Genomic DNA, 22,613 nt, shown 5'->3' with positions numbered 1-22,613 from the left:
AGGAGAAATCTCACCAGTCCTGGAACTTTTCTGACACACAGAGCACATTTTGTGCAAGGGGGTGCATTCTCTGCATATGCGCAAAGGATGTAAATTGCTAATTTGCATGGCATTTACATATGATGTTGTAAAATGCTGCAAGAAAAAACATAACCTCACAGGAGAGACAAAAACACCTTGATTAAAATGGCTAATTAGTAAAAAATGCACAACAATACATGCTTTCACTTCTGAGTCCCCAAATACCACAAAACTCCCCAATGGGGCAAGAAAAAGTCGCAACATTTGTCGCTGGTCACTTTTGAGAAAACATGTCATCAAGGGGGGTTGGGATGTCGCCAGATGTAGCGACAACATCGCCAAGTTGGCAACACTGCTGACACGGCACTCGTTGCCACAACGATTGACATCACACAGCAGAAATAAAGCGATGGGTGGAATTTTTAGACATGAGGTTGTGTGACATCCCCATCAGCAGTGTAGCACATCAACAGTGACACACACGTTAACAAGATGGCCGCGGCGCTTTGTCGCGGAAGAAGATGTACTACTACGTCACTGTTGATGTGCTACGCTGCTGATGGGGATGTCACACAACCTCATGTCTAAAAATCCCAACTATCCCTTTAAGAGAATACAATTCTAAATGAATAAATATGCAAATAAAACAGCACTTAGGGCCCCAATTCGACACACCCTGTGTGTGTGTCCATTCCTGTGGGCACCTTGCCTCTTGCCTGAAGCCAGCTGGGGTAGGCTCCAGCTCACTCGGTTGAGAAAATGGATAGAGGGAACCAAGCTGCACCAGTGTAACTTTGTTTCTGCCTTCTTATCTTTTCAGACACCCTCGACTGGGTCAAACGAGAGAACAGCGGACGTCATTCCCTCCTCTCTCATGCTCGCTCACACACACACACACACACACACACACACACACACACACACACACATACACACTGTTGTCCTGCGCCCCACTGGCTGGGTTATTGTCACAGGACGTCGCAGCCCCTCACTTCCTCGCAGTTTTATGCCTCAGTGACTTGTTGTTATACGAACCACACTTCTGTTTTTTATCAACTCTACAAGCTCCTCTGATATGAAAAAAAACACACATGGAGAAACACTTTTTTCTACACTACAGTGCGCTATTGTGCTTTCCCCCCACCCCACCCCTACAAGTCTACTCATTTCAATGCACGTGACAAGTAGATGTGTGTGCATGGCGCACAAACACAACGTCGCATTTCTTTTTTTTTTTTTGTTAAATAACTCAAGAAACTTGTAGTCATTGAATGAACCAGTAATTAGCCTGCTGGTATCGCATAGTATGGCTGACAAAGGTGATATCATTCCAAAGACTTTAAAGGAGCAGTGTGTGTGTGCGTGTGTGAGTGTGCGTGCGTGAGTGTGTGAGCGTGTGGTTTTCTTATTCAAGGTCCGAGAATGTTGTACATGCCGATATTTCACCTTAATAGCTTTAATTTCAACTTTGCCACGACCTGTAGGTTCACTGTGTGCGTGTCATGAACGTTTCAACCCATTCAAGGTTGGGAGCAGGCCTGTCACGATTGCAAATTCTGCTGGTTGGTTAATTGTGCTACAAATTACCGTCGATATTCGATATCATCGGCAACATTTTGTGAAACCGTTTTTTCATAAATGATTGTCATGAGAGGTGTAATTCACATTTGAACCACTAGATGGTACTCAAGTATAGTGTACGGTGTACCCGTGTGAGACATTAGCTTGACAAAAAAGTTGCTGTATGTATGTTTTTGCAATGTAGCCAGCGACACTGTCTGTGAGCGCCCACCATTTTTTTTGCACTGTTTTGTTTATATTTGCCGACCGAGCACCTCCATCGGTAGTTGTTTTTTTTCCCGATTGAGAAAACTGTCCGTGTTGGTCATCGGTGTTCATTCTGTTTTGAAGCAAAATATCCCCACACTGTGGCTGTGGCATTCGCGCTTGTGCCGTCATTCACGTTAGCGTATGCTGGCTCACCGAGCTGGCTGCTCCGTATCCACTCACTGGTAGCCCCGCCTCCACAAAGAAGCTGAATGAGAGGACAGATGCAGAGTAAAGCCTCTCGTCATCCAGCCAGCAGATCAACCACACGCATACACGCACACGTCCGCTCATCCAGGGTGTCATAATTAGCCACCTGGTTTTGTTTTTATCGTGACAGGTCTAGTTGGGAGGGAGTGCAGGGTGAGGCCTGTGTGTGTGTGTGTGTGTGTGTGCGCGTGTGTTGGCGGCAAATTTTTACTGTACAGCGTGTGTGTCTGCGTTGGCACTCGTCAAATCATGGTGCTATGAAAGCATGTGTTAGGATTTGTTTTGCACGTGCAAGGAAGACACTTCATAGTGGACTCGTCATTCATTTCAAGTGTGTGTGTGTGTGTGTGTGTTTTTACTAAATCCCCTCCTCTGTGAGATGCGAGTGCAGCTTCCTCACATTGTTTTGTGTTCCTTTGGTTGGGGTCAGTGGGTGCATTCCGGCTTTAAAAAAAAAGAGAAAAAGCTGGTCATCATCTTGGCTGGTCGTGCACAAGTTGCACAGTAGCACGTTAGCCTCCTGGACGCTAATGGCGGTAGCATGTCTCCTCTCCCAGGAGAAAAAGCTCCATCACATCACATCCGTCACTTTTGTCTCCACACACAGGAAGCAGTGTCATAAGTGGGGAAGCCGTGGAAGAGCGTGGTTTGTTTTTCTTAGGAGGCTTCACTAACCTGCTATTTACTTGGGGGAGTGCAGTTTTGTAGTAGTCTGTTAAGAATCATAAAAAAGCATACATGGTGTAGATAGGCACCCCCTGACTTTCCATGGAGTCCTATAGAGCAGGGATGGGCATTGGACTAAATGGGGACGATGAGTCCATTTCATTGTTTTTTATGGGATTCATCTTTGTGTTTTTCTTTTTTTTTAACTTTCTAGAACAAAAAGGGGGATGGGGTCTGATGTTCCCTTATGTTGCCGGGAAATGTCCCATACTTTCAGGTGTTGACAGGTATGAGCAGAATAATGAAATGAATAAGGAGCAGCAATAGAGAGGAAGTTGCTGAGTTGCTCCGACAAAGCCAGAAGGACAGCGCCTCTGCTGGTTGCAGCCAAGCAGCGCACGTCCGGTTCAGCCTGAACTGCTTCACCATGTTTACTGATTAGTCAGCTATTATGCCCATCCCTAGCAGAGACTGCAAAAAAGTTGTCCGACTGGCAACTTGTTAAGATAACAGGGTACCACGGGGGTCACAGAAATGTTCCTAATCATCAAGAGGAGCCCGGCATTCAAACGGATCTTTTTGTCCCCACCGAGTCTGAATTTATCCTTTAGAATGGCGATTCAGTCGCAACTGGTGGGGTGGGTGGCGGAGCACCTGGCGCTCTAGTCTGTGCTGTTGGCTTGCTACGCCGCCACGAGGTGCGTGCCACATTCATGTGCCACTTTGCCAAGCTTGAGCGGGACAGGAACTTAAAGGGATAGTTGGGTTGTTTAGACATGACGTCGTATGACATCCCCATCAGCAGTCTAGCACATCAGAGACTTACCCCCCCACCATGTTTCGTGATCGGCGTTCTGGTCGGATTTCGGATGGCGTCATTTCCTCTTGGTTTGTACGACTACATGTTCTCACCTGTCCACAACTACATTCTTCCTCGGCGAAATCCCACCAGAACTCCACTCACGGAAGTCACCGTTGATGGGATGTCCTACAACTGCATGTCAAAAAATCCCAGCTATCCCCTTAACGTGCCGTCCGTCCGACACACAGCTGCTGATATCTGCTGGAGAAGAGCGTGCCATAAAGAGAGGGCGGGTCCCGCAGCCATACCGGTTGAGAACCACTGCTTTCAAACATGCCGGTGTTCTCCTTCTCCAGCAGGGAACCACAAGACGATGGTGGTGTCCCACAACTGTAGCAGCAGTGAGTCAGGATGAGTTTTGCTAGCAAAGGGTACATTTCCTGGAACCGCAACTTGCGTATGCCAAATTTCAAACCTGCTGTTGGAAAACACTCAGGAGGACCAGCAATTAGTTGGGTGCATGTGCCACAGTGCCAACTACTGGCCTGGCATACACATTGCAGCCTTTTCTGTTGTTTTGGCGAGGGGGGTGTTTTGAAAACGGTGTCTTTGGTCAGTGCTGTGTCAACACAGTGTGGACTTCCTGTACAAAACAAGTGTCAATCCGCAATATTTATCTCGTGGGGTTTTGCTCAAAGCCGGTGAGAGTGCAGACAAATCAGTGAGAAAATGAAAAAAGTCTTTGTTGGCTTTCTTTTCTTGCGCCTTTTGATTGCAATGAAGATGTAAGAATTCTGTAGTATTCTGAAAGTGATTCATTCTCCTTTACTAGGCGTAGGACTTGCTTGTGATTGATAACAATGTACAACTTGTAAAAAAAATACAAATAAATCACAACATAAATGCAAAAAAAAAAAAAAAAAAATCAAGAAAACAACAAAAAACCTACCAGTCAGAGGCCAAGGTAAAGGACTCCTCTTTGTGTTTTTATTTTTTTATTAGCAATTTATCACTGTGTGATACTTTGTACATCATATTACGCTGTATTCAAACTATTTCCTCTAACTACAAGGGATAAGAGACCTGCTTTTTATTATTATTATTATTAATTTGGTTTTATTATATATTTTTGAACTGCATTCTAGCTTGTATCAAATGAGACTCCTGTTTTTTTGTTTTATGGGTCGCTTGTATGTTGTTAAGGATAAAAAGGATAAAAACATGATTTTGTACAGTAACAGTGTGTGAATTGTGTGTTTTCTCTAGCTTATACTGTAATACACCCACCGTCACATTTATAATAGAAGACCTGTAGCCAATATCCTCATTTTATGGTTCAGCACGTTTGTGATTCATTCATTCATTTACGGCTGCAATAAGTTCGTTGTACTGCTACTACTTTGGCAAACACCGCCCCTCTGTGGCCAAAAGTGGAACCACAACAAATACTGGATTTGCCCACATTTTACGTTATTCTGTTTTGTCTAATCTCAGTCTTCCTTTGTTTTCTTTGGCTAATGTGTGTGGTTCGCAACTGTTTGTTAAATGAGAGAGAGAAAAGTGCATTTTCAAAGGTAATGCTTGATGTAAATGAATATCTGACATTGTAGATCAGATCATTAGTTTTATAAAATGCACATATTTTTTCTTTTTTAAGTAAAAAATAATGTAAAAAATAGTGACTGGGTCTATATTATGTAAAAACAACAACAACTTGCAAACACCCTAAAACTGTTGGTTGCTGTTAACGTGTAAACATCCATCCATTTCCTATGCCGCTTCTCCTCATGCTGGAGCCTATCCCAGCTGACTTTGGTGCACCCTGGACTGGTCGCCAGCCAATCGCAGGGCACATATAGACAAACAACATTCACCCCTGTCACCAATTAACCTGGCATTTTTGGAATGTGGGAGGAAACCCACGCAGGCGAAGAACATGCAAACTCCACACACAGAATCGAACTCCAAGGGAGAATCAAACCCAGGTCTTCCCGATCTCCACACTGTTACTGTGAGGCCAACATGCTAACCACTTGACCACCGTGCGGCTGTTGTGTAAACAGAATGTTTTTAAAGATAAAAACACTTGATTCTTACTTTGTTTTGAGTTTCAACATCTGATAGGGGCTTATGGAGCTACATCGCCTACTGCTGGCCTGGCATGGACATTACACCTTCAGTTCAGGGGCTTCTTTTGGCGATGTCGTCTTTGAATCCCTGTCTCGTAAACTTTGATTTTTGTAGTCAATGACAGAAAAAGTCAACTGCTTGATTTGTAATTTTTTCATTGACAGGGTCAAACAAAACATGATCTAAGAGTAAAGGCAGATTGTTTTATATCTAGCTCTTAGTGTATCTAATATTTTGGCCTCTGTTTCCACCTTAAATCCATTGTACCGAAGCATAAAACACGTAGTGTGATAGGTGTGGTGGTGTTTTGCTGCTTGCGATAGGTGTGTCTTGGGAAAGTGCTGGATAAAGTGTGACAAAATCGGAGAAAGAGAGAAAAAAACGGGAAATTCATTTTCACAGAGGGCCATGAGGAAGAGGAGGATTGGTTTTTCAGTGTGGAGTTCCCCCCTCGGGCAATGAAAGAGGATCTGTGCAGGGAAAAGAATAAAGAAGAAGCAAAGAAAGCCAGGAGCGCTGAAGGCGGAAGCCTTGGAGTCCAAAACAAAAGCGCCAGCCTTGCTGGTACCCCATTGGCTGAGACGTCTGTCACTCATTTCACTTCCTGTTTGAGCTGCGGGAGGAGCAACAGTAGGTGGTTCTTTCACTGAGTTCTCTCTCCTCTGCTGTTTTTCTTTTCTCTTCAAAAAACTGTGTGGGGCTGAAACCGAAAGACTCGTAAAATGAGCGCAGGCTGTCGATCGTGCTCATTGTCGCTGTTTCCTGTTGAAGAGGAGGCCATTTTGTAGAGCTTAAGAAGAAGACCAGCAAAGTTGTCCAACTTCTTTGTTTTTTTTCTCTGACGGTCTGACGATCACGTTTGTGGACTTTCTCCTTAGTGGAACAACTGCAGGAGGTAGAAGTGACAAGAGAAGAACAAGGAGGAAGAGGAGGGTCGTTCCCTCCGAGTGTGTTTCTCACCTATGCAACGAGAAGTTTGAAGCGCACCTCCTGGAGTGGGATCCCTTCCTTTTATTCCGGTGGGAAGCTCAAATGAGCTCCGTGAGCACCTTTGAATGAGCCTTTCCTCTCCCGAGTGCGTGTTGTTGAGTTTCCAGAGCTTCACAGGTGTGAAGATGGCCAACCACAGCCCCTGCATGCCCTCGGGACACCTGGGCCAGGTCTTCTTCCCCCCAGGGACCCCTGCAACACTGCCTGGTTCTTCTGCCCTGAGCCCCGTCCACACGCCGTCCTTGTCCCCCCAGAGTGCCTTCCCACCAATGGACATGACCCAGGGGCAGGGTTCATTAGGGGGTGGCCCCTTGCCCCTCATGTCCCCAACTCCACCCGGGGTGTCCTTCAGCATCCAGATCGGCCTGACCAGAGAGTCGGTGCTGATGCCACAGAGTGCAGACCTGGCCTACATCAAACAGATTGCCTGCTCCATTGTGGACACCAAGGTAGGCGCACGCACACACGCACCTTTCATAGTGCCTGTGCCATTGTTACTTAAGGTAGTCACCACGCTCCGTGCAGCACATGTGGGCGGGAGTGAGACTCGGGAGCTGTATGGGTGTCCAGGTCTGGTCTGGGTTCTCAGGCCATTGAATCGACCGCAACTGGACGGTTCGGTTGACGTTGAGGAGGATACATCAGTTCATGCGCAAAGACTAGATAGGACAGCTGTGGTCTGGTGTTATGTCGTAGCTATGCAGACGGTTTTAAGTTCCCTGATGTAGACAAACCTGGACTTGTATCGTCAACTATTCCCCTTCTTTCCTGCAAATACACACGTTCCACTTAACTCCCACTTTTCCATTTTGCAGTCTGGAAATTCGAACCCCAGAAAAAGATTTTGGTAGCCTACAGCCTACATTGTGGCTACGTGCCTTTCCGGCGTTACATTAGAGTTGCCATACTGGAGCATTTTTCAATTTTTTTAAGTCTCAGAGGAGAGCTGCAACAATTAATCGATTAATCCATTATCCAGTTAATCAGCAGATATTTTGGTATTGGATCGACGGAGGTTTAGGGGGCAATCGCTTTTTCACACAGGGCCATGTCGCTTTGGACTCACTAATAAAAGGTTTCATTTAAAAAGTGCATAAAGTGTTGAGCTGTGTTGTCATTGACTAATATTTACATTTGTTTGATGATGATCGCAAACATTTCAGTGTGACAAACATGCAAACAAAAAAAAAAAGAACTCAGAAAGGGGGCAAACACTTTTCACACCACTGTAACTGCACGTAATAGATGCACAACAACGTAACTTTATTTAGTGGGGCAGGATGATGATGCGAACGTTAGCAATGCTAGCGTAGCTACAGCATGTCAGCTACATTTGAACAGCAACATCATGCTAGGTTAGCCTGTTCACTGCAATAAGGAATTCAACCTTCCATCTTCTACGTCTGTAGCTGGTAGACGGCTGTTGCCCAGTTGTCAGAGCTCCAGGCTTAGTTTTATGATGTGTAGCGAAGCCTGTTTTTTCTGACAATGCCGTCATCGCCACGAGGACGGAGGTTTTTCTTCCTGACAACGCAGAAGTTCACTGAACAAGCGAGGAGACCTGAGAATATCACAGCAAGTTAGTCCCTTACATGCGGGGAGCTTCCCTCGCATCCTTTCTGTAAGCCACTTGTCATCAGCAGCAGTAAGCAGAACAGAAAGCAGATGATGTTGATGGTCCAAACTGAGTCCTGCGCAGTAAAAGTAACCGAGTGTGCTGCTGAGTGTGGTGCAGGCAGGGAGGGAGATAATTATGGCGCTTGGAAGATTAGAAAAACACCAGATTATTTTCAAGTCTTACCACATGAGCTGCACAGCCACACTCAAAATCCCCCTAAACCCCAAACCCCAGCCCCGCCAGGAGGGGAGGATTTCTAGGTGCGAGACTTGGACAATAGGCCGCTTGTCCCCGGTCCCGTGGTTGTGTGTCCGCGTGTGCACGCACGAATGCCTACATTAGTGTGTTTTTGGAGGGCTCGCGAGGTGCGCCCCCCTCCACCTCTACCCCCGCTCACGGTCGTCTGTCCCATCCCAGAAAGGGTGAGTCACAGGCTGTGTTTATTCACAGGCTCCCCTCCTTGTTTTCCATGTCTGGTGTGCGGAGCACCGGCCTCCAATTCCACCACTCACCCCCACCTTCCCAACGTGACCCCAACAGTCAATGCCCGCTTTCTTGGCCTGGAAGGCAAAAGTGTGTTTCCATGAAATCATGATGCAACTTTGGTGTCGGACTGGCCCCTCAATGGCGCCTTTCTTCCCTTTTTCGTTCCACCTACGGGGCCTCTTTCAATATCTTTGAGGGGAAATGCGTCCTACTCTTCCTCCTGCCTTGTCTCCCCCGCACTCCATCCTCTTTCCATGTCCTGCATCCTCTCCTTGTCCACTCCTCCCTACCTCGTGCATGTGCTCAGCCACCTTCCTCTCAGGCAACGCATCCTCTTCCTTGTTGCATCCATGTTCCTCCTCCGCTCTCCCTCACTTCTCCCAAGGCTCTCGGTCGTCTTGAACACCCTTGATTGCTTTTTTTCCCTTGCAGTACTTTTCCAATATTACAGTGTATTGCCTTTAAGGATATTTCCATCATTAAATAGTTCCAAAAGGCTTGACGAAAACTGAAACGTACAAACAGTGGCCGACTTATTTAGAACAACTCCCTCTTCGCAAAAGCCAAAGTGTTTCCACACACTGGGCCGCAACTATTCCTCGCTTGCTGAGGATCTGCCATCTGCCATTCTATGTCGTGTTGTTTCACGTCTTTATCATTAAAAGTGCTAAAAAGAAGACATCCATGTAAATCCAATGCTTTATTTGCTAGTATCCATGCAATCCATCGATTACTTTTGTTGTCCGGCAACTTGCTGAACACAGATGGATGTAGTTGGATGATAGGAATATAAATCGATACGTGGATGTAGCGGGTGGATTGTTACACCCCTAGCATTTTATCACTTGGAGTTTTGAGCGTTTTGCTGATTTTTACGGGAGGTTGACTTCAGAGAGTCGACTCCTGTGTCGTGTGGACTAGTTAACAAACAGGTTTCCTCTTTGTGGGTTCCTCTTTGACTGTGTTTAGCGAAAGGCGTGTTTCTTTCCACTAGCCGAACCATCATGCCGGTTGGAGCTGACACCAGTTCAGTCAGCGGTGCCGGCGGGTAAAAGAAAAAGACGCAGCTGTGACTAAAGTGCCGCTGCCCTGGCCATTGTTCCTTCATCTCCGTTTTGGACAGGCTGTGTTTTTTATTCTCCTCCCAGGAGATGCTGTTTGGCCTCAGGAATGGGATCATACACACCACCTCCTGTTTACGTCTCTCTCTCGCAGGTGCCATTTACACAAACACACGCATGCCAAGGTCATGTGACAGTGTGACAAACACGCTTAGAGCGCTGACGGTGTACGTTCCGTCCACTCTGCTTGTCGAGGGAATTGTGTATTGAAACGCGAAACGAAAACAACCCCCAAATGACAGCGGCACCTCGGTTAACACCCGCCCTGGTTAGCGCGTTGTTCGGTTAACATCCAAAATTTTGCCTTGGCTTGCATTCGCCTGCTTCCTAAGTGTCCAAAATACCGTCCGGTTTGTTTCCGTCGCCTTCTTGGATCACGCGCCAAAGACGAAATCTCGTCATACTAGGCCGTGATCTCGCAATACATTGTGAGCCGCGGGCGCCATTTTAGAGCAACAGCGTTTGTTTGCTTGCTGTGCTAGAAAGGGAGCGAGAGAGAGATAGAGAGACGATATAACAAAATACATGGACCGCACAAAAGAGAAAGGCGATGGACCGTGCCGAGACAAGGATGCAAGACCTCCGAATTTGACGGAGAAGGCCGTGGTCATTTTAGAGGCGGCTCCGTCATCGGCTGCGATGCACACACACAAACTTGCATACACATCTCCGGTTCCCGCGTAACAGTCTGTCGACGCGGCGGTGCACCGGGGGTGACTGCCCGTCTCATCCATCACACTCATTTCTGGTTCCAACGACAAAACACAAGCGTCCAACCTACTGTAGCGTGTTCACGGCAGGGAGTCAAACACAGCACACGCATCCTCGCCAGCGCACTTCCACGTCCTCACTGCCGGCCGCAGCAGTTGTTGTTTTTTTCATTTTCTATGTTCAATGGCAAGCTATATGTTCTTTGGTTCTCCTGTGTTGATATTTAGTTTGATGTGTTTTGCAAATTGTGGTTGCAGCAGAATAATTTGGTTTTCTTTGAATTTTGTTCATTGATGGTTTTGTGTGTTTTTTTCTGACAAAATAGGTAAAAATGATCAGTTGTCCATTCATTTGTCATTTGTATTTACACTACTGGTCAAAGGTTTTGGAAGACTCCAATTTCTGTGGAGGAAAAAGCTCCATTTTGAAGTGTTAAGATGCTCTATCCCTCTTCCGTTGTTTTTCTTGCCATTTTTGTAGCAACAAATGACTGATGACAACACATGCAATGCTGTTCAACTGATGCTGACCAGGGTATAGTAGCGCAGTGTGTTCTTATGCAGACAGAGGAGGTAGTAAGTACTCCAGAACGTGGAACACCTGTTGGAATGACTTGGCTTGATCAACCTCACGGGCCGCACTTTGGGCGCCCCGTGCTAGAGTGATGGTTACTGCTTCAGCCAGTGCTTTTCAAGTAGTGGAGTGGTAAACTTAACTGGCGTTGACACTGGATCGGGTCGGTGCCATCCCTCATGCTTACTTACTGCTGAATGCAGGATGGAAGAAATGCACACGGAGAGGGTCAAAGGGTCAAATAGCAGACTTTTATGGACGCACCTGCAGCCTTGCTTAGTGTGTGTTTCCCTCTCTTGATTTGCAAGGTAGTGGAAGAGATTTGCACGACTGACCATAACCCGCTGTCTCCGTGCTGTTAGCGGTGTTAGCTTCAGGGCGCGTTCGGAGTCCGTGCGAGCACATTTGCTTATTCAAAGCACACACTGGTGCCTGCAGACCAGACACGGGGACACGCATCAGTGGAATGGTGCGTGGAGTTTGGATCTGCTGTTACAGCTCTTGTTTCTGCACGAGTCCTGTGAGTGTAACTGGTTTACCGGGACTGGGCGTGCCAACCCTAACCATAACCCATAATGAAAGTAAGGCACCAGACAATAGCGTGGATGTTAGCGACTAGCCAAGCTCTGCACTTCCTTTTGTGCATCGTACCAGACTTCCTTTTGTCGTTTGCCGGTTTGCATTGTTTTCTTCTGCCTCGTGGTTTGCGTGATGCTTCAAGACTTAACCCTGCAGGCGCCAGGGGTTTTTCAAGAAAATACTGTTTTGATATTACTATTTGAAAAGGCCGTGGTTTGGAAATGACTGGAGATAAGAAGGAATAGTGTAAATGAGAAAAATCATCAGTATGACTCAACGTTTGTGATGGGAGTACATTTACTCTTCTAATAATATGCATGAATATGCATATGCATGAATAATATGCATTAGTACATTTACTCATGCATATTATGACATCACCAGCCTCTCAATTTGTCAAATCCCTGTCTCCAGGATACCCATCAGGCTCGTACATAGATACATACATGCATACATACATAGATACATAGATACATACATACATAGATACATACATACATACATACATACATAGATACATACATAAATACATACATGCATACATACATAGATACATACATAGATACATGCATACATACATACATAGATACATACATACATAGATACATAGATGCACACATACATACATACATACGTACATGCATACGTACATGCATACATAGATACATAGATGCAAACATAGATACATACAGTACATATGTACATACATAGATAGATGCATACATACATACATGCATACGTACATACAAAGATGCATGCATACATACATGCATACATACTTACGTACGTACGTACATACATAAGCACATACATACATAGATGCATACATAGATAAGTCCAGTTCTGTGTGTTCTTATGCCCCCCGTTATGGTGTGGGGGAGGAATGATCTGCTCATCTATCAGTGGAGCAGGACAGTGATAGTAATCTGCTCCTGAAACAGCTCTTCTGTGGGGAGATGATGCTGTGCGTTGGATGATACTAGTTGTCCATGATGGAAAGGAAAGGAGCCTCCTCAGTGTCCTTTGCTCTGCCACAGATGCCAGGCTGTCATAGTTGTCACTTAAAAATTTGCTCCTTTGCCTTCATTCTTCATTCTCTGGTTGACAGATATGTGACCAAAGCTGCTTTAAAACATTCATTTCAGTCTGAGGGCCCCATTCAGTGTCTCGGATTTCCCTGCATTCCAATGCTTCCTCTGAGCAAAGGAAACGGTATGATACAAATCCAGTGATTAGCGTTGGTAAAAAGCGTTTGTACCATAATCCAGTTTTTGCAGCATAGAACAGACCTGAACACTATTCAGTATTAAACCTGCGTGGAGAGTTTGCAGGGCGTCCAATAAGCCACATGCATTCATCAATAGAAGCGGCCAGGACGGCTGCTGCATTTATTCAGTCAACTAGATTCGGGGTCTTGCGGTGTGGCCCGGGGGCCATATGCAGTCCGCGGCACATTCTGAAAATAGAATTTAACAAAAAAACTACAACTTTGATGTACAGTCTAGGTGTATACAAGAAACGATGAAGTGAATTACACATATTTCACTCCTCTGAGCACGGCTCTTTGTCCTGGCGCCGTTCGGCTGTAGCGTTTTTGTATCCTTGTTAAAATGATTAGTGACGCCCTATAGCGACAATGGTCTACAGCCAATCAGGACACAGAACAGGGCCAATCAGGGCTGTTGTGGCTGGCTGCTAATGCTGAGAAGAACTGGACATGTCTGGACACGTCTTCAACTCTCACAGGTGTATACAGCACCCCCTGCTGGTAGCAGTAGGAAATATAACAACAGACACTTGGGACACAGCACCGATAGATCGTTCTGATACACCACAAGGACGCACAACACAATGTGCGTTCATACGCTGTTAAGAAAATATGCAAAATTGCACTTAAAAATGCTTTTTTTCCGAACAGTGCATGTAACATGGCTAGTTCAACACTAGTCTTCATCGCCATCCTCCTCCTCCTGGGAACTAAAACCACTCAAGTTGTCTTCTTCAGCATCACAGTTGAACAGCCTCATAATTCCTTCGTCACTCTCTCCTTTTTTTCGTTGATGCTCTCTGTGTCACTTTTGTCTCGAGGCAAATGAGCCATTTAGCTTCAGCTATCCTTTTCATCACGCAGCAAGGCCAGCTTTAGAAACCCCTCGGCGATAGCGGATGGTTGGCGGCCCGCGTAGTCCAAACAGAAGCTGGAGTACTTCAGCACACACAAAGTTCCTTAAGATGTGTCAGAGGTGGCTGCATAAGACGTGAAAACGTAGTCAAAATGTGCTTTTTAGCCTAAATTAGTCATCACTGTACAAGCTGCGGGGTGGAAAGTGTGAGAAAAAAATGGAGGCTTATAGGCTGGAAATTAGGCTAGTTGGAATTTTATGAGAATGAAGTTAAAATGTTAGGAGAAAAAAGTTGCAATTTTACAAGAATAAACTGGTAATATTATGAGGAAAAATGAGTTGAAATATTAAAGAAAAAAGATGTTATTTTTTAAAAATAGTGGTAATATTATGAAAAACAAAGAAAACAAAATAAAGTAATAATATAGGAATAAAGCAAAAATATGGGAATAAAGTCAGAATATTACAAAAAGTATGAAGATTATTTAAGAAAGTTGAAATATTTGGGATAAACAAGAGCAAAGACGGGAGTTTGTATGAATCCACTTCTTCACTTGTATCACAAAGCTAGCTTGTTAGCATATCTACACGTGTTGCTTTACACGATATCAAAGTGGCAAAGTTGCATCTTCGCTGGAAAAGGTTTGGACACCCGTGATCTTGAGGAAGCTTTGCCAGTGAAAGCTTTTTGGGATTTCTGCAGAGTGGGAGCTTCTTTGCTGCTTTGCGAGTGCAGAACAATTGTTTTGGGCTCTATCCCACCAGTGGCTCATCTCCACATGTAAAGACTCGTTAGTCATGCGATGGGAGTTCATCATAATGGTGTCCGACGTTTGGCCCTTGTGTTTCTGTCCAATTAAGATTTGAAGCCGCGCCGCGGGGAGAAGAAACAAACAGTTTACGGAGGGGATGTGATGAAGTGTGATGGGATGACTCACGCTTCAGCTATGTGTCTATTGTGGCCCTCAGCATGCAGCTTGCCGTGTGTGTGTGTGTGTGTGTGTGTGTGTGTGTGTGTGCGTGTCAAAGGCTGTGCAGACATCTGCAGCTTGTTTGCGTGTGGCTTCTCTTTATCACTTTGCAGAACTAATATGTGTTTAAATAGCATCATGCGGTTATCTTTGGTGCTCCATTGCATTTAGAGTTTTCAATCCTGGCACTTTTCCTTGATGCCATGACGAGGCTGACGATTGGCCAAACAACACTGCCATTCATCTGCAGCCACGCACAATCATCAAGTGTAGCGCTGCCACCGTGGAACGCTGTTGTCACCGTTGTCTAATGAAATCATTTATGCTTCATTTAGAGCAGGGGTGCCCATTACGTCGATCACGAGGTACCGGTCATATGACATCAGTCAGCTGACATTAAGCTCCCCTCCTGATTGGCTCTTGCTCCACTGCGGCAAAGATGAAGTGGTGAACAGACATCTCAAGCTACGCACAGCGATGCAGCTTTCATCTTAATTATTCTGATTACGTATAAACTAAGTGAGCCGTAAGATGCTTATGTCTATAACAAAAGTTATCCGTCCACTTGTAGCGGCTAGTTACGTAGAAAAAAAGTGAATTGTTTGAGGGCTTTGCTTGGCGTCATGAACTCCACTGTAGAAATGCGTGTTTTTCTACTCTTCCCTTTCTTAAACTATTATTTCATGATGAAGTGGAAAATGTTCCCATTGCTGAAACCTTTAGAATGGGTTGCCTTGACTTGGGCTGCGTTGCCTTTTGCATCATCATTTTCAATTCTTGTATACCAGTAACGTTTGATAGCACATGCTAATACATGAATTGCGCGTCTAATGAACGTTACGTCGCTATTTTGACGTACATGTTGTCAGTACTCAGGTTATGTACACAACTATTGAGGAAGGATGTGTCATTATCTTTATTGCCATATTGAATTCAATTGTGGATTATTTGTGAATGATATCAACTACTTTGATTACCTGTAAACTTTGAAATGGTGAATGTGAAATATTAATCACAGATTTTATATATATATATATATATATATATATATATATATATATATGTATATATATATATATGTATATACTGTATATATATATGTATGTATATGTATGTATGTATGTATACTATATATATATATGTGTATGTATATATATGTATATATATATATATGTATGTATATGTATATATTGTATATATATATGTATGTATATGTATATACTGTATATATATATATGTATGTATATGTATAAATGTGTTTTATAGTAAGAGATAGCGCATGCTGCAAAAGTGTGTGCACGCTGATACACATGTACAACAGACAGTGTAAATATTCATATTTAGAAATATAGTAAATATATATTTTCCAGGTAGCTCTTGGGACTTGGTCAATTTAAAAGTAGCTCGCAGGCTGAAAAAGTGTGAGCACCCCCGTCTTAGAGAGTGTAAAATGAAGGGAAAAGCTCAGGGAGGGGTCGCCTGCGGGTGCCCAGAGCCAGGACCAAACACTGTGAGGCTGCGTTTCAGTTTTTTACTGCCAAAATCTGGAAGAGTCTTCCAGAAGATGTGCGACAACCCTCAACTTTGGCAATGTTGAAATGCAAGCTGAAAACGTTTGTCTCCAGCCGTGCAACGTGACCACTCTTCATTTATGGAAGTTCATGTAAGGTTTTAGAATGCTTTGATGTTTTTTTGGAATGGCTGTAAAGAACTTGCGTATGAGTTGTGCTCTGGAAATAAACTTGCAGAAAATTGTTGATGGTGATTGTGTGATGTTCAGTGCACATCTGATTAGTCTTTCCGTCCTTCCCTCCCGACGGCTCACACCTCTCGTGTTACCATTTCCGTCGTCCTCGATGCTTGGAGCTCAATGAGATGCCTTGCTCGCACGCACACGTTTGCGTGTGCACATGGATACGCTGTAGATCAGGGGTGTCTGAACGTTTTCCATACTGAAAAATGAAGAAAATCAGCCTCTCAGCTTTGTGGACCAGGTGAAAAAGCCTATTATTAGTTGCCCCCCCTCCCAATTTATTCTGCTTTTTTAAAACTGTTTGAATATTTCAACTTATTACATTTTCTTCTCATAATATTATGACTTTATTATATAAATATAATATGATGTATAACTTTTTTCCCCAGCCAAAAAATGTAAACTTTGTTTTGTTTGTTTTATTACAACTTTAAAAAAAAATCTTTTTTTCTTTAATATTTCAACTCTAAAATAACATTTGTCCACTTATTTTGAGTTTATTCTCGTTAGAATACATCTTTTTTCTTTTAATAATTTGACTTTAATCTTGTAAAATGACTAGATTTAAAGTCTATTTCAACTTTCTTCTTGGAAATTTTCTTCTCTTAATATGATTTTATTGCCATAATATTTGCAACCTAATTTTTTAACTTTATTTATCTACTTGTTCTTTTTATTTGTTTATAATATTACAACTTAAAAATAGTTTTCTTTGATCTCAACTTTATGCTCCGTAAATGTATGAGTCCTTTAGAGTACGTTAATTCTCATAAAATGATGGATTTCTTTGAATACTTTGACTTTATTCTTGTACAAAGTTTTCTTGGTAAGTTGTATTTTGAGAATGTGCTGTGGGCCAATAAAAAAACTGCCACAGCCCAAAACGGCCCCAGGGCTGCCCTTTGGACACCCCTGCAGTAGCGCTGTCGGAAGTGATTGCGTTCCAGAGAAATGGTGAAGAAATGGTTATGAACCTATACGGAAACCGGTCATCGGCCCGATGTCGTGGCGGAAGCCGATATTGTCTGGTCTTCAAAATACAGCGGATTGGCAGGCGATCCCGATCCTGAAGATTGGATCGGGACATCGCTAGTTACCAGGTGTTTTTATCTTAGGCAAATTAGCTTATATTAATATGTATTGATGCTATGCTAATATGCTTTTGTTGGCGAGGCCATTCCACTTCCTGTGTCTCGCTCCGTGTGCAAAGTCGACACGCCTCAGTACCGGACCCAAATTCCTTACCAAAAAAAATCGGACCAATAAGTGTACCACTCCACCCCAAATCCTTCGCCAGGAGCGGCTGTTAACGTGGTGTTCACCCCCCAGTACTACAGTATCTTCCAGACTGTATCGTGACACCACGTTCACTCAAGTGACATTTAGATACGATACAGTACATCCACCCGTGGCATGAGGTGATGTAATCATCGTAGTATCCTTCAGATGACCAAACCAACAGAGTGGAACGATGTAGGCATCACACTGGGGTTGCCCAGATGTCATCTCTGCTTGGCTCGGCATGCTTCCGAAGGGCACCTAGATATTTCTGAAGCTCACAGACGGGACATCTCAGGTCATTTGGTGTTCTGGCCTCTGTGGCACTTTGTAGTGGAAAAACGAGAAAAGGGATGCATACCGATTCTAACGAGGTCCATGCTTTTGGGAGAACATCAGATGGGGAAAAAGCTTTGCTCGCTTTTATTGTGTTTGTCCAAGCACATGAGCAGCCTTTCTTTCAGGCTTCCACAACGTTGGCTGCAATCATTGAATACAAGAGCTCTATTCAAAATGCATCCTTGGTCACTGAAATGCCCACCGTATGTCACACGGGGCATTGGGGCTGCACAAAACATTGCTATTTCGAACTTTTCTTTCCATTGCCTATAAGAAGCCAAATATTGCAATCTGCTTTCAGTATGATTGAGTACCGTTCTGCACCGGTGCAAACCGCAGCCACCATATCACCTTTGCATCAATGCCCTTGGGCGAGAGGCAGGGTACACCCTGGACTGGTGGCCAGCCAATGGCATGGCACATATAGACAAACAAGCATTCACACTCACATTCATACCTATGGACAATTTAGAGTCTATTATTATTATTATTATTATATTATTTAGTAATAGCAGCAAGGACGCTTGTGCACAAGTACAAATGGACACTACTCAACAAAGGAAACTGATGTGCCAACCTTAGCAGCCAAGTGTTATGTTGCCTTAAGCTAAGCATGAAGCCAGTACAGTCTTTTCAAGTTTCCACACAAATCAAGTAGCTTCACTTGTGGCAGTTACAGTCCACATGCATCAGGTCAAGTGGAGCACAGACTTATCAGAATCAGCAGAAAGGATGCGGGGGCCATGTTGAACTTTTTCATTTTCAAAAAAGTCCATCGTCGATATGCTTTCAACTTTACCTGGACTTTTATTTGTTGCAGTAGTTTTTTTCTTGTTTAATTTTATTTTTAGAAAAGTTTATTCATTTGTCCAAAGTGCCCGTGGCCAAAAAACCCCAAACCTAAAAACATTTGTTTTCTCGTTTGATTTTATTTTTGTGTCGTGGCCAAAAAAACGAACAAAAACCAAATGTGCCACATGTGCCTTAACCTCAGCCATGAAATAGAAATGATGTTTAGTTGCATTTGGTTCTTTTCTTTCAACTTTGTCTGTTGAGCACCACCATCCCAACACACCAGGAAGCTGAAAGAAGGCAGAGAGATCATCTTTGATGTTTGCCATCCACAGCTCCAACACACCTGATAGGAGAGATGAGGTGAAATCGGTTCTCATTTTCCCTTTTTTTCCAAGAGATGTCGTGAGCGTTTAGGCAATCGGTGTGGAAAAGACAAGCAGAGCATGTCATGTCTTTTGTTTGCTTAAGTCAGGCGTGCCTGGCTGTGAATACTCGGCTGGCTGGCATTGGAAGGAAGAGCATTGGAGGAATGACAAGCATTTACGTTGTCTGCCCCACATCTCCGTCACCGTGTGACCTCATTGGGATTAAAAATAGCACGCCGGGTTTGTTCCATTGCTGAAAAGAAAAAAAAAATCCTTTGTTGCCAGGTTGCTGTGAGGATCTAATGAGGGCAGGTGGTTGACGTCCTCTCATGCATGTTGTTACGGAAACTTGTCCAAAGAGGTGGGGCTGCTCATCTGTTGAGTCCCATGCCTGACATGTTTGCAAGGGAAAGTTCAGCCTGACCATCAGTGGCGTCTAAAGAACACTGACTTTATTTCAACGCACATTGTGGACTGATTGTGGACTGCATGATTGCTTGCGGGGTCACACATGGATGTAGAAATAGATTTGAGGCGGCCTTCCACAGTCACATTTGGACTGCAACAGAAGGATTTGGCTTTCCTGTGTTCGCCCGACGCCACAGATACATTGCAGTGCACTGATGTGTGTTTCCTCCTGATTGGATCTGGTTGCTGTTGGGTTAGTCAACAGGAGCTGCAGACGACCATGTAGGGCCAAAAAGTTTGTCTTGTTGAGACGAGTCCATCACATTCTGGGACACAGCGCCGTGTCCAAACACGAGTCCTGCCAGCATTGCTCTGCAGCATCTCACCCTCTTCCTCACTCGCTTGCTGTGTTGCACAAAGAAAGTGTTGCATGCAAAGAAGAGTCGAGTTGTGGTTCATGCCGGCATCAACCACAACCGTGACAGCGTGGCACCTGTCATTCTCACACGCTCCTCCTATCAACAACGCCATTCAAGCATATTTGCTTTGGTCTTGACATGTCAGGAGAAGCTGCATTTCAAATGTCAATTTATTATTGTTACTCTAGTCTCTCATATACACCAACAATAAAATGGTTATCTTAGCTGCAGGGGAAGGGAGCAGGCGTTCGTTCTGGTGGGATTTTGAAACGGTCGGTAAAATCATGTTACCCTGTCAGTTCCAGGGTATCGTCATTTGTTTTCATACAAGTGTGAAAATAGGTTACCATCTGTTCAAATGAAAGCATTGAAACAATATAAGGTATATTTCAAAGGACTGATGCAGGACTGGGCGATATATTGATATTTTCACAATATTCACATTTCTTTTAAGCACGATATCAAAAACACGATATCATATTGATATGGATATAGGCTGGATTCGCGCTGTTCTCTTGTATGTTGACACGGAGGTCCGTCTCACTCATCACTGCCCTGCTCCGTGCTCGATCTGCCGACAGTCCAAACCCTCTTGGCGACATATATTCTCACAAGTCTAGCTCGTTGGAGAGTTTCCTGGTATTCGGGAACATGAAGTGAAAGTAAAGCCCACGCTGCACGCTGCATGGTGGAGATCCACGCATCCTCGAGGTGCGATGCCACCGGGGCGGATCTTGCCCTGTTTTACAAAAGCAGGATCTCAAACGTAAATGGTTCTTAAACTTCATGAAATGACAACTCCTTACACTCAAGCCTCATTGGGACTCGCTCACTTACGTGTCAGAACGTGTGATAAATAGACAAGTAGTCCTAACTACAAGATAAAAGGTGGAGGCTGGAGGTAATTATGACGCTGTCTAGACTTTGAGAGGCGCTAGCCAACATAAAATATTACAATTATTTTATTTTGATGAAGTGATGGCCAATTTTAAATGAAGAAACTAAGGATGAAGTTTATTTGTAGTTCTAAAGGTAATGAAGGTGTTTTTACTCATGTTTGTCTCTCTAAAAAAATAATGCTGTTCAAAGTAAAGTATTCTTCAGTCACTGCTGACTTTTTTTAAAGCTTGTCTATAAAGTATGGTTCTACAGTATAGTGGCACAACTGGCGGCGGTGAAGAGGCCTGAACCTGATATCATGTGAACATGCGCGCCTGTTTTTGTGCGTCTTTGGCGGCTTCTCATGCCAACCCGCAGGAGGGGGAAGTGATGGGGAGGATGAAAAGCAGAAGCGTAGGGCTTCCTCAGCTGCACAGACAAAAACTCATTGTATTCCTCACGTGTGTATGTTCCTTTTATTAGAGATAGCGTAGCCATATGTACTGTACTGTAGAACAAGTCATCTATGGCGTGTGAAATGAGGTGATACATGGTACAATGGACATCGGGAGTGCATGCATAGTCACAACACGTTAAGTTCATGTAATGTTTCTGTAGCGCCTCGTGTGAACACGTGCTGTAGCGGAAGCAAGACTGAGGTCATTTGTTTCACATTCACCAGCTTCCAGATAGCCTCGGACTGTACGCTGACAACGATCATATCAAAGTATCCTTTGAAGGATACTTTTCAAGTTCATTTTAAGTTTGCAAAACTACACTTTAAAGCACAGGTGTCCAAAGTGCGGCCCCGGGGCCATTTGCGACCCGCGGCACAGTCTAAAAATGTAATCTAAAAAAAACAGCAAAAATGGGAAAATCAATCAAAAGTCAAAATATTAAGAGAAGAGTTGTAACTTATAGCCATAATTTCACAAGAATAAAGTAATAGTATGAGGAAAAATGTCATTTTAGTAGCATGAAGTTGAAATATTAAAGAAAAAAGTTAGATTTTTATTATTATTTTTATTATTTTTTTACTAAAGTTGTTATTTTTGGAAAATGTATAACATTGGAATAAAGCCAAAATATTAGAAAGAAAGTTGAAATATTTGGAAAATTATACAGAAAAAATCCACAGCAGAAATGTGACCAGAGTAAAGTCAAAATATTAAGAGAAAAAAACATTTCTAATGAGAAAAAATGTTGCAATTTTATAAGAATAAACTTGGAAAAATCTAATTTTGGTAACACTGTTGAAATAAAGAAAAAATACATTATTGTTGAAATGGGAAAAAAAAACAGCTGTAATTTTGTGACAATAAAGTCAAAATATTAAGAAAAAAGTCATAAAAGAATGAAGAACAAAAGTTTCAATTTTACAAGAATGAACTCGTATTACACGTCATTTTTAGCAGCATTTCACCAACAGTATATCACAAAGGTGAAATGCAGTCTTTTCTTGAGCTACATGTAGCTTCTTAGCACATCTCCATGTGTTGGTTTACTAAAAATCAAAGTGGCCCTGGCATCCTTTCATTTTTCAGTATGT

The 22,613-nt window shown here is 43.6% G+C and overlaps 2 protein-coding genes across 3 annotated transcripts in view; both read left to right on the top strand.

Annotated features, from left to right (window-relative positions):
* The window catches only part of strn4 (striatin, calmodulin binding protein 4), a 34,576-nt gene extending 29,073 nt beyond the window's left edge, over positions 1–5,503 (top strand). Inside the window, exon 18 of the mRNA XM_054794290.1 lies at positions 842–5,503. The gene's annotated coding sequence lies outside the window, so the exon portion shown is untranslated. The remainder of the gene's footprint in view (positions 1–841) is intronic.
* A 760-nt stretch (positions 5,504–6,263) lies between these two features.
* The window catches only part of prkd2 (protein kinase D2), a 39,580-nt gene continuing 23,230 nt past the window's right edge, over positions 6,264–22,613 (top strand). Inside the window, exon 1 of one of the 2 annotated variants that reach the window (XM_054794242.1) lies at positions 6,264–7,095. In XM_054794242.1, coding sequence (XP_054650217.1) covers positions 6,712–7,095 — 384 coding nt within the window. In that variant the 5' untranslated portion in view covers positions 6,264–6,711. The remainder of the gene's footprint in view (positions 7,096–22,613) is intronic. The other variant, XM_054794241.1, reaches the window with a different exon arrangement.

This window comes from Dunckerocampus dactyliophorus, chromosome 12 (genome assembly GCF_027744805.1).
Source record: "Dunckerocampus dactyliophorus isolate RoL2022-P2 chromosome 12, RoL_Ddac_1.1, whole genome shotgun sequence".
NCBI lineage: Eukaryota > Metazoa > Chordata > Actinopteri > Syngnathiformes > Syngnathidae > Dunckerocampus > Dunckerocampus dactyliophorus.
Note: the sequence above shows the minus strand (reverse complement) of the source record. Positions and strands in the feature narration are given on the sequence as shown.